At 38.0% G+C, this 13166-nt stretch overlaps 1 protein-coding gene across 1 annotated transcript in view; it reads right to left on the reverse strand.

Moving 5' to 3' along the window:
- The window catches only part of Themis (thymocyte selection associated), a 187381-nt gene that overhangs the window by 84129 nt on the left and 90086 nt on the right, over positions 1 to 13166 (reverse strand). The window contains exon 4 of the mRNA XM_075946736.1: positions 11129 to 12180. Within this exon, the coding sequence (XP_075802851.1) occupies positions 11129 to 12180 (1052 nt within the window). The remainder of the gene's footprint in view (positions 1 to 11128; positions 12181 to 13166) is intronic.

Consider the following 13166-nt stretch of genomic DNA (forward strand, 5'->3'; position numbering starts at 1 on the left):
GTAGTAGTATTTTTTTATTCATTAAATTTTGTTTTTGACTCTCAGCATACAGCTTAGGTAAAAAGGAGAATAAGCACAAAGAGCAATTACTCTCAGGGCATTGTTGTATATTGGTATACATGGAAGGAGCAAGCAATGCCCTTTCTTCATGTGAAATGTCTGCACATTACTTGGCAGTTGTATGTTTGAACTGATGCTTCCTGACTAAAGCCATCACTTCTAGCTGACACTCCCAGCTCATCTCTCCAGAAAATGAAGGTACTAAACACTGCTCCTTCTCCTCACTCCAGAGAACCTACATCATCACTGTGACATTTCTCAAAGTGACTTTTTTTGTTGTTTGTTTAATTCTTGCCAGGTGGGGGAAGCTCCAGGCACAGCCTCTTTAGACTTTATATATATGGCTTGAATACAAGTTCCTATTATCCTCAAAATCCCATGGTCCAATGGAAAGGCACCAAAGAGATCACATGAAGTCAAAGCATTTAGCATCAGAGGACCAGAGATGAAGAGTCAATTTTCTCTACCCATAATGTTCAACATGAAATCATTCAAAATGTAGTCAGAAAATTCCTGAAAAATGGTCTTTTTTCCCATTCTGCTAACTTCCCCATCACTCTTTTACTAGGTCTGAGATGTGAAGAAGATTTTAGTCTTTACCACTTTAAAGACATTTGCTCCTGTGCCAAGATGGGAAGGTGGCTTATAGTGCTGAACTTGACGATAGGTTCTAATTCCTGCCTAGGTGGATAGACCAGCAACCCAGTTTTAAAAGTGGGGCTACATGAAGCTGCATTTAATTTTAGGTTTTGGGATCATCTGTGTGATTCTAGAGTCATATATTAGGTTATATACATGTATACACATAATCCCAGTTCTCAGGAGACAGTGTCAGGAGGATGAAGAGTTCAAGACCAGCAGAGGCTACATAGTAAAATACTTATGTCATAAAATAAAACAAATAATTCTAGCTTTAACATTAAATTATAGCTCTCTTTGAGCAAAAAAATACTTTTTGAATTTATTACAACTTTATTTAATAGAAATTTCAAATAAAATCACCATACATTAAAATTAACCAGACCTCAGTCTGGTTTACAAAGTAAGTTTGAGAACAGTCTCTAAAGCTACACACAAAACCCTATCTCAAAAAACAAAAAAAAAAAAACAAAGAACAGACATGGAATCAAGGAAAGAGATATTTTGATGGAGGGAGCCATTATGGGGCTAGCAAGAGACCTGGCACTGGAGAGATACTTGGAGATCCACAAGGATGACCTTAAGACCTTAAGCATTTGAAGAGAAAGTTCCAGAACTGGCCTTGCCCGGTAGTCAGAATGATGAGTATCTTAAATGTCATCATAGAACCTTCATCCAGCGACTGACTGAAACAGAGGCAGAGACCCGCAGTGGAACACTTGGCTGAGCTCCTAAAATCCAGGTGAAGAGTGGAAGGAATGAGAATATGAGCAAAGAAGTCAAGACCATGATGGGGACACCCACTGAAACAGTTTACCTGAGCTAATGGGTGCTCACCAACTCCAGCTGGATAGGGAAGGAACCAGCATAGGTGCAAACTAGTCGCTCTGAATGTGGTTGACAGTTGTATGAATGGGGCAAACTGCAGGACCACTGGTGGTACCAGGGTTTGTTTGTCCCTACTGCTTGTACTGGCTTTGGGGGAACCTATTCTCCTTGGATGAATGCCTTGTTCAGCCTGGATATAGTGGGGAGGGTCTTGAACCTTAACCAAAGCAATGTACCTTGTCCTCTCTGAGGAGTGAACGGGGGTGGGGAGGGAGGGAGGGAGGTAGAGGAAGAGGGAGGAGGGGAGGGAGTGGGAACTGGGATTGGTATGTAAAATGAAAAAAGATAGTTTGTTTTCTTTTTCAAAAAAAAAATAATAATAATAAACACAAATCTAACAAACAAACAGAAATTAACCAGATCCAAAATCTAGACACCTCAAAGGACTTCCACACAGAACAACCATTCCAAAGCTGTGGTGGTGTTAGAGGTCCTTCTGTCTGTGTTGCTCTTATTGCTTAATGAATAAAAAAACTGGCTTGGCCTATAGCATGGGAGGAAAATGCAGAGTTAGAAAGACACCATGTAGCCCTGGTGGAGACAGACACTGGAACTTTAGCAGATAAGCCAAAGCCATGTGGCCCTACACAGATTACTAGAAATGGGTTAAATTAATATAAGAGTTAGCCGATAAGAAGCCAGAGCTAATGGGCCAAGAAGTGATTTAGTTAATACAGTTTAGTGTAATAATTTTGGGTTTAAGCTAGCCGGGCGGCCAGAAACCCAACAAACATCCCTCCTTCTACACTGTGGAGTTTCAAAACTAGATTTTACATTTTCAGTATCAAATATATTTTTGTAGCCTTAGCCACTCATTCCCAAACCAAAAAACACAGGTCAGAATTAAAACTAAACAACAACAACAACAAAAAAACCCCACTATATCCTATTTCATGACTCATGTGCGTTTCCTGTATTAAGTTCTAATACATACCCTTACTTGTTCTCCTCTCTACATATTATATTCTGCTAACATCTACACTGTTTTCATATAAGTACATATTAGCCTAGAAGACTCAGTTTTCTTGTCTATCATCTGAAGATACTAATAATATGAAGAAAACATTAAAAGGACAATAATTATTGGAAATTTAATATAGCTACAGCAAATAGTGGGAAATCCTGAACACAGCAGGATGACACAGAAGATAGCCAGCTGAAAGTAACACAGACAGAAGTCTCTCTTAAAATGATAAAGAAGTTAGCAGCATGGATAATTAATTAGAGTATTTCATGAAAAGAAACAGAAAGAATAGTTACACGTAGAACTCAAAAATGCAAACCAGAAATGATGGGATTCCGTGCTGAGGGAGTGTGAAATCTCAGCAGTTTTCAAGAGACATAAAGGAAGTAAGATCAATGGGAATAATAGTTGCTAAAGGCAAATAAGACAGAAAACAAAAAAAACATTTCCAGATGCCTGCTTTAGATGAGCCAATGAGCCGATAGATTGTGCTGGTATTCCCAAAGATGAAAAATTGATAAAGCAGATTTAATGTTAAGGAGTGATTTCTTTGTTTGCTTGCTTTTTTCTTTGCTTGTTTGACTTGTTTTAGAGAGCACAGTAATTGTTATACTGTGCTCTAGCACCTAATTCCTGTCTCTGGGAACATTCAGAGGATCCTGGGCCTTCTTCTCAGCATTGGGCCAAAATAGGAAAGTCCTGAGCATGGCAGATCCGTATTTATGGGTTCTGTGGCAGCACAAAGTATTTTCGCATCCTGATGACTTTCTAGACCTTTAAATATCCTGCAGGGGGCGTTGTAAACTCACTGCATATCAGGTAGTATCTGATACTTCTCTAGCATAGAACTTTCTTTAGCAGATGGTTTTTAAACACATTCAAATACATTTAACACCTTAAATACATTTTAAAATATTTAAATATTGTCTAAATTATTTTATTATTTATTTACATGTATGAGTGTGTGTGTGTGTGTATGTGTGTCTGTGTGTGCAAGTATATGTGTAAATATAAGGGTACCAAGAAGACTTCTAAGAGGGCCTCCGAGGCCCTAGAGCTGGGGCTAAGTTAGTTGTGAATCATCTAGTGTGAGTGCTGGGAGCCAAACTTCATTCCTCTACAAGAGCAACAAACATTTGTAAGTGATGAACCAACTCTCCAGCCCCTTAAACAGATTTCAGAAGAAATCTATGGTACAATTTCTAGTGGGTTCATGAATGAATCTATATGAATTATTAATTCTAATGAAAGTCATTTAATATGCATAATAAATTTGTGCAAATAGGGACTTGAGAGCAGTGAGGAGCATTTGCGGCTCCAAGTTCAACTCCCAGAACCCACATGGTCATTCACAGCCATCTTTACCTCCAGGGGATCTGGTGCCCTCTTCTGACCTTGGCAGGAACCAGGCACATGTGTGATACACAAGCATGCATGCAGGCAAATTTTCATATATTAAACAATGAACAAGTTTAATAAAAATTTAAAAAGGAAAAGATTTGTGATTGTGGACATGAACTTAAAATATAAGCCTAGATTCCAAAGAGAAAAGAGACTGAAGTTTAACTCTAAACCACTTAGAATTAAGGAAGACAGTAATCAGAGATTTTTCTCCCATCCGTCAGTTCCTGAATAACCAGAGTCTTAATATTACTTATAAACACTTGGCTGATGACTCAGGCTTATTATTAGTTAACTCTTACATTTAAATGAACTTGTATTTTTTACCAATACATGGCCCTGGTGTTACTGGTCTACTGGCATATTGATTCTTGGGTGTCTGGTGTCTCCCAGACTCCACCCTTCTATTATTTTGGCTGAATTACCCACCTGGCTCTATTATGCCTTGTCATAAGTCAAAACATCTTTATTACTTAACCAATGAGAGTATCATGTGTTCACAGCATACAAAAAGACTATCCCACAGCAGAAAACTACAAGAAAAGCTATCAAATGGCACAAGGCATGAGCTAAGGATAAAGTTACGTTGCTAGGGTGCTTGTTTATTATGTACATCTTGGCTTCTGTCCTCAGCACAGCATGTACAAGGCATGGCAACAGAAGCCAGAGGGCAACCTGTAAGGGTCATTTCTCCCATGAGGAGCACAGGGATTCAATTCAGGTCCTAGGCTTGATCCCTTTTCTCTACTGAGTTATCTTACCATCCCTCATACTTTACCTTTCATTTTATTTTGAGACAGTGTCTCCTTTTATATCCCAGACAGACCTTAAACATATGACCTGTGGTACCTCAACCTATGCAGTGTTAGGATTGCAAACATGCACCAACATATCCAGGTGTGTGTGTGTGTGTGTGTGTGCGTCATGTATTCTATATATACATATCAATCATATGTATCTGTGACATATGCTTTTTTCTAGTTTGATATATATATATCAAAGTTTACATATGTGCATGTGTGTAAGTTATATATGTTTATATAAATATAATATGCATATATATGGCCCTGTATGAGGAAGTGTGAAATCCCAGCAGTATTTAAGAGACATAAAAGCTTTTAGATCAACAGGATGTAATAGTTGCTAAAAGAAAACAAAAGACCATTTCTAAAAGCCTGCTTTAGATGAGTTGATAGATTATGCTTGTATTTCCAAAGATAAGAATATAGATAACACAGTATATATACTTATATACTGTATATATGCTTACATGTATATGTGTATATACTTATATAGACATATAGAGAATGAGAATGAGAAATAGAGAGAGAAATAGTGAGTTTTCAGTGACTACAGATTGACCACCTAATAAGTCCACATTACACTCAATGATTGTGGACACTGCAATCCCTATTGTTGTTATGAAAAGCTGGTGATTCCAGTATCCTCATTTTCATGCACTGTATATTGAATATTACAAACTTCTGTTATTTTTCAAACTGGGATTTTTGCATGCCATTTCATTTTTAAAATGAAAGCTAATCTAATTGTCTTAAAAGCTAGAATTCTGATGCAAAAATCATCTAGTACAATTTTAACTTAATTATTTTACTAAAATACTGAAACACAATTTTTTAATTTTATTTTTTTCCTATGGGTAACAGGTAATAGTCACTGTTAGTGGTCACATGATAGTTACAAATTTGGAAATATTTTAGTTCTTGATGCCACAGGTAAAGGATAGAGAAGAATTGTAACTAGAAATTTTAAAATAGCATTTCCTGGTGAGAACTCATTAGTGTTCCTAACTGACCACAGATACCCACCACAGATGGTTGTGGCTAATACGTTTTAGCTTCCTACTCTTCTCTGTACTCTACATCTTTGATGAGAGAGTATTCAACTGCTTGGAGCTCAAAAAAGGCCAAATTTTCCCCCAAATATTTCCAAATGTGTGTCCACTTCAGTCATGCAATAAGACCAGTTTTACACATAAATTCTACAGAGAAAAAATTTGGTGAGGTATTCATCATTTGTTGAAATTCTATTGAAATCAGTCCCTATTTTGAGCTGTCTTGCTAAGTTTTAACAGTTCTTTTACATCCAAAGTACTAAATTCAGACATCAGAGATCTAACTAGAAGTGGTAGCGTACCATAGGCAAAGCCAAACTTTCTACCTTTGTACTCCTCTCCCACTTGGAGAAGTCAGAAACAGCTTTCGGGGGCTCTGCACACTACAGAGGACACAGATCTCCCGGGTCCAGCTGTGACTCAACACTTCCTTTTATTTTTATGCTCAGCCCAATTGTCCCATGATTTTCACTGGTTTCTGGGTAATTTACATTCCAGTGGGGTACACTCCTAACTCAGGTAACTTGAAAGTGCTCACTTACTCATCTGTGTCATGCTTTAAGAACAAAAGGTAAGTATCTGATTTTTTTTTTATGTGTAAAACTTGTACCTCCTAACTAAGATTTGCCATGTTTTCTGAGAGACTCCCCCATGCCCTCCATTTGTCTTATCTCCAGATTCAAATGTGGAGTGTTTTAGGATGTCTGTTTCTATCTTCAATGCCAATGGTCTCTGAAAACTGCTATGACGAAAATCTCCATTTAGAAAGAAAGTAGATTCACGGCTTCTCTGACAGACGTCTCTTTCGATACTCCTAATGCCTACAGCACATCCAGTGAATGAGAAAGAAAACAAAAATCACAGCATTTGGGATGGAATCCTGTCAATTACAACTGAGTGTCTGTCACGTTCCTCTCCAGGTAGCCCAGGAGCCTGGATTTCTTTAATAAGATTCCGCTGTCGCAGCCAAGATCAGAAGTGACAGGCCAGTAGCAGCAGACGAGCAAGTATTGTTTCTGCAGTGCACAGACCCTGGCTCTCCTTCTGCCTTTTGCAGTCCCAGCTCTGGCTCTGCAGCAGCATTCCAACTTTGCTTGTTGCACAGAACTTTGCCATCACTTCCTCCCCCTTGCCTTTTGCCTTAATGTCTCCTGTGGGTGTTCTTTTCCACAGAAGTCTAGAAATTCTAGGAACAAGTGGACACAGGGGCATTAAACGGCCAAACAGAGTCATGAAATGTAAGATTTCTGGGCCCAGCTACAGTCTTTGAAGATGGGGAATAACTCATCTTTCAACCAAAGGTTTGTTTTTCTCTCTGGTTATAGGCCTTTTCATCAGAACATAGAAGTTCCATTTCTCCTTTGTGGTACTCAAAAGCTATAGCCATATATATCCATGACAGGCAAAACCCCATCGAGTCTATGTTCTTCAGAGCTATTTGAAACTAGTTCAGACACAGAAACCCTACCTGGGAGTAGAAGTTTACCCTACTCAAAGTAGACGTAGAGGCATGGTTTTGTTTTTTCAGCAACTTTATAACACGTATCTGTCTAATTAAGACTCCAATTGCATAGAAATTAAATGTTTTATTTTGCATTATGTCATCAGCATAAAAGAATTGTACAGATTTCCTGGAAATCCCCACCTACATTTAGATTATATGCATTATTACCCATATACTAATATGTTAACATTGTTACAGAATGATGTGGGATTCCCATATGTATGCTGTGAATATGTTTGGCTAATGAATAAAAAATCTGCTTTGGCCTGCAGCAGAGAAGAATAGAGCTAGGCGGAAAAACTAAACTGAATACTGGGACAAAGAGGGCAGAGTCAATGAGACACCATGTAGCTGCCAGAGGGAAAAGACTCAAGCTGCCAGCTGGAACCTTGCTGGTAGGCCACGAGCCTCATAGTAAAATATAAAATAATAGAAATAGGTTTGTTTAAGATGTAAGAGCTAGCTAGAAACACACCTAAGCAGTGATTTAATCAATATAGTTTCTATGTAACTATTTTGGGAAATGAATGAGCAGCTTCAGACTACAATAGCAAATGATAAAATCCATGTAAAACTACTTGATGTAGTTGATCTTGATATCCAGTGTCTTTTCATATGCTTCTGCCTGTACTTAAATCATAGTCTTCAAGTTTCTATTGCTGTTTCATTTGTCCTTGTTGAGGTATTGCCAAAACAAGAGAATACTTGGTAATCTTATCATGGCAAAGAATTATTTAATTCACCTAGTTCTTATGAGATGTCCCCATATATTCTTAATTTAGAAACATCTTAGATGAACTCATAGTGTTCCTAACTGACCACAAATGCCTGCCACAGTTGGATTTTACTAATGTTTAATACATTGTAGAATCTTACTTTTAGCCTACCTATACATCTGCCCTGTTGTTTAGCAATGCAAGAAATGATCTAGTAAAGTTAATGACCCATTAGGAAAGCAAAAGTAAAGCCACGTAACGAAGCATCTAGTACTCTTTTCTGTGCATATAAAAAGGCATTTTAGTAAGTTAAATGAGTCTTAATATTTAAACTCTGAATAACCCTCACAAATTGTTCTTCAAATTTAAAGCAGTATCCCATGTAAAACCCCAAGACTTAGAGGGTTGTTTTAAATGGCTGCTCCCTAATGTTAAGCATTAAAAACTCTTAAAACCAATTATTTCAAAAGCATACATGAAAGAAAAGCATTAATGCAGTTATCCCATGGAATAGAAAAGACATGGAAGAGTGACACAGGGACAATAAGAAACCGTTGGTTTTTAACACTTCTGGGTATATCACACAGAAAGTGACTGATCTGCTATGTTCCATCTACAATCCACTGAGAAAACCCCCGTCTCCATGGTGGGTAAAAATTACTGAAAATGAGGAGACCAGTACCTCTGAATACGGGTAAATGGTAACATCAGTGATGATTTTAAGAGATTTCAGAGAAAATAACAATGCTTTGTTTCTACCCACATGACAATTTATGGAATTAACTGAAACAAGAAATTGTATTTTCTTCTCAATGGTTTGATGAGTCATCTACCAACATCACCCTTCACCCATCATCCCTGTTTTCTGCTCTAACCTTTTTTCTCTTTCTGTCATATAAAGTCTGTCACAATATTACTGCATCAAATATGCCCGCCCTTCAACTCAACCAATGATGTGAGATTCCCCTCTGTATCCTGTGATTACCATTAATGAATAAAGGAACTGCTTTGGGCCTATAGCAGAGCTATAGGGGAACAGAGTTAGGCAGAGAAAACTAACCAGGATGCTGGGAGAAAGAAGGGCAGAACTGGAGAGAAGCCATGGAGCCACCACCGGAGACAGGCATGCTGCAGCCTTGCTGGTAGGCCACAGACTTGTGGTAAAATATAAAATACTAGAAATGAATTAAATTAAGATGTAAGAGTTAGCCAATAAGAAGATTGAGCTAATGGCCAAGGAGTGGTTTAATTAATACAGTTTAGTCTTTCAAATTTAAGCTGCCCCTCAATTCTTGCTCCTCAAATAAAAATAGTTCCAGAACTTTATAACATATTGACAACTCTTCACCAACTCCAAACATAATGTGGGCGTCCCCTCTGTGTTCCGTGATTATTATTAACAAATAAAGAAATTGCCTTGGCCTGTTGATAGGGCAGAACTTAGGTAGGTGGGGAGGACTGGACTGAATGCTGGAAGAAAGAAGGAATGGTGGAGTCAGAGGGACTCCATGAATCTGTAGATGGAGATAGATGTGTTGAAACTTTGCTGGTAGGCCACGACATCATGGTTGATATGCAGATTAATAGAATTGGGTTAAATTAAGATGTAAGAGTTAGCCAATAAAAGCTAGAGCTAATGGGCCAAGCAGTGATTTAATTAATACAGTTTCTGTGTGATTATTTTGGTTCTGGGCAGCCAGGACGAACAAGCAGTTCCTTACAACACAAACCGTCATTGTTCAGAGTGAGGCTCAGATTTCAACACCATAAATTCACGTGAGAACTGGACAGAGATCTGTTCTATGGCTTTGCTTTGAACATTGCTTTCTTGGTATTTGCAAATATGTGAATTTTTGGCCTTATTCTTGAAATAAGATGCCAAGAACCTAGGAATTCTAGACTTACACTTTGACCACCAGTGATAGTATCTTTGAAACTCAGTGAGAAATATACACTAAGTCTGAAAATCAAACAAACCATTTACTTTAGCTAATCAATATTATTTTGGAACTGTTTTATTTGGTCATTTTTTTAAAAAAATAGTTTTCCCAAAAGGAAATTTTTGCTGGTTTTATCTTTTTTCCCTCTGGTAGAGAAAATGAGTTTAGTAATCCTTAAGAATTCCTTTAGCATACAAGTAGAACAGTCTTTGTTATATACAACCACAAGCACATCTACATCTATATACAAGTCTTGATGCCCAGTGCTACTATCGCTCCTAAAGATGAGGCAAGAATAGATAGTATCTCTTTTACCAATTGTTTTGTTTTTCTTGTACTTCTAGCAATCTGTTGGGACAGAACACACTCCCCTTCCATAAACCATAGAACCTCTGCCACACACACACACACAAACATGTATGCCCTAGGTGGGGGCAAGCTTAGTTCAAGTAGTCAGCAGGCAGTGGTTAAGAATCAAGATCAAGTAGAAATAATATTGGACTACTGTCTAACATCTCAAGCGGTTGTGGATTTGCCAGTTCCATAGAGATCCCATGGTGCCTGTAGGTTTATTGATTTTATTTTTCAGTAGAACTGCTAAAGATTACAATTCCAAGAGGCATTATGTGGGCAGATGCTCACATTCTCACACATAGTTCTGCCAAGATATTTTTACATCTTTCTGCACACAAAACAAAACGAAGGCATGTGTTAGAGATGCATGTTACTAGTAAACTCCTACTCCTTCCCCACCCCCACCAGAAGATGGGAGTTTATTGTATGCTCATTTTCTGGGTGAAGTATTAAGAGAATTCTACCTAAGAAAAATGAACCACACTTCCAAAATCAAAGGAAATTCTTTCTGAGGTCTCTTATTAAACATGTTCAGTTGTCAATTGGAATGGCAATGTTGCGCAGCCGTGACCAAATGTCATCACTTCTATTTCTAACTCCATACAGATTTCATGCTACTTCTACTGGTGAAATCTCTAAGCACAAACTGCTGCAACAGCTTTCTCCTCTGCTGATGTTCATTCATCTAACAGGCATCAGACAGGCTTCTTTCAAATCGGTACAAAAGAAAGAAAGGAAAGCAAGTAAAAAGCAAACTCAGAAGCAACTCGAAACTCATTGTCTAGACAAGAAAAATCCGTGATGTCTTACCTTCGGAGACTTGGGCAGATCTATTGTTCTTTCTTCTGCTAAGCTGAGCAAGGTTAACTTCATCTCCTCTGCTGAGGGGTTCTTGGGAGGACGAGGCGGGGGATGTGAGGGAGAACTTTCGTACCTCCTCATCATGTAATATTGTTCTTCTGTGATCTCTTCTACCAGAGTCCTAACTTGAATTGGTCCTGTATCCATAGACAAATTACTACTACTAATTAACTGAACAGTCATATTCAGTCTGCTCATGGGAATTTCCCAACATTCTCCGGGGTTGGCAAAGTCACTAACAAGTAGGTAAGAGTCTGTGATATCCTCCTCTAACTGCAGTCCTGGGGTAGCGGCCAAAATGTCATCTTTCATGAAGAGATCTCTCACAGACACCTTTACATTGAAGGGCCAGCGGAACTGTGTACAGAGCTCTGAAATCTGGTACTGTTTCTTATCATGAATCACCTCTACAAAACCTCCTTCCATGTACAGAGGAAGCTGGGCTGCCTCGTAGGACTTACTGAGGATTTTTTCACAGGCCAGAACGTTCACTTTTCTTGTTCCCTCAAAGACAACTTCTGTGGTTTCTGAGTGATGCACTAGAAACTGGTCCCCAACAGACACAGAGGACAGTTCCTTGTGAAGTGTATGGAAGGCTTTGGTGGCTACCACATGGAGAGTTTCCTTCTCAGTCTTAGATATCTGCAGGTCATAGGCCGTTGGGAACTCCCGGGGTCTCCTTTTGAACTTGCCTTTGTAGCTACTAGGAATCAAGAAGTGTCTTTTAGGGAAATTGCTTCGAATTTCTGAAGCTAGGATCCTCGAAGCCTGATACTTTTTGTGGATAATAATTGTTTGCCCAGGCTGTAGAATACTCTGAGGCAGCTGATTCCCTTGAACTACTTCGATGACTTCAGCTACTATAGGAAACTCTTTGCTGGTCATTTCCAAAAGATCTTCGGTAGACAGTAGCTGAAGAAACCAGTTAGCATCAGAAGAGTCAGTAATGTCTTTGACTTCAACGTCTAAACTGGGGAGAAGCCGGACTATGTCCTTTTGAACTGAAAATGAAAAGGAAAAGACAACTGACATTTTGTTCAAAGAGCTTTCTGTGAAATGGTCTCCTGGAACCAGAGATAAATTTCAATTAGAAGGGGATAAAGAAACTAAAATAATCATGATATACTTTTGTTTATGTGAGACTTTTCAGCTTTGAAATTTTATGATAAAAATGATACATAAGCCAACATGTTTAGCTTAAGAAATAGATGTTATCTAATCCCTCATACCCTATAAACATTACCAAAAACCACTTCCTCCTTACTACTACAAATGGCCATCACTCTCCTGCCTCAAATGCTACTCAGGCTTGCAATTATACATTTGTATTATGACATGTATCATATATATGAATATGAATATAAATACAAATAAATAGGTGTGCATCTTATCATTGTTTGATTTGTCTTAATTTTGAGATCCAGGGATTGTAAGCAAATCATTACAGAAACCAGTTTGGTAATTCAGGTGAAGCTCACTTATAAGGCCCCAAGCACAGCTCTTAACACTAATTTTATCCTATATGGCTTAACAACACATGACAAAAAAACCAAAACAACAACAACAAAAAAAAACACAAAAAAGTAAGTATGGCATAAAAGACAGATTTTTTTTTCAAATGTCAAAATTAACTTTTTTTTCCCACCATATATTTTACCTAAATAGAACTGGAGTTATAGGGTGGGTCAAAGTCAAAGAACACATGTGGCAAGATGGTGGATACACAACAGCTGTATCACTGAGAACAAGTGACTCGGGATTCTAAGAACTATTTGAGACTTCGGAGTCACTTAAAACAATGTGTACATAGTTTTTAATTGTTCTCAATTACATAATACTTAGTTTACCCGAAAGTATTGCTATTAATATTCTTGAATTCAAAATGATTTCATAACAGCATATATTCTGGCTTCATTCTGATACAAGTTGTATAAACATTTTCATAAATTTATATTGTTTTCCCCTATCTCTAGTTACTGTAAGTCAG

The sequence above is a fragment of the Microtus pennsylvanicus genome, chromosome 1 (genome assembly GCF_037038515.1).
Source record: "Microtus pennsylvanicus isolate mMicPen1 chromosome 1, mMicPen1.hap1, whole genome shotgun sequence".
NCBI classification, from domain to species: domain Eukaryota; kingdom Metazoa; phylum Chordata; class Mammalia; order Rodentia; family Cricetidae; genus Microtus; species Microtus pennsylvanicus.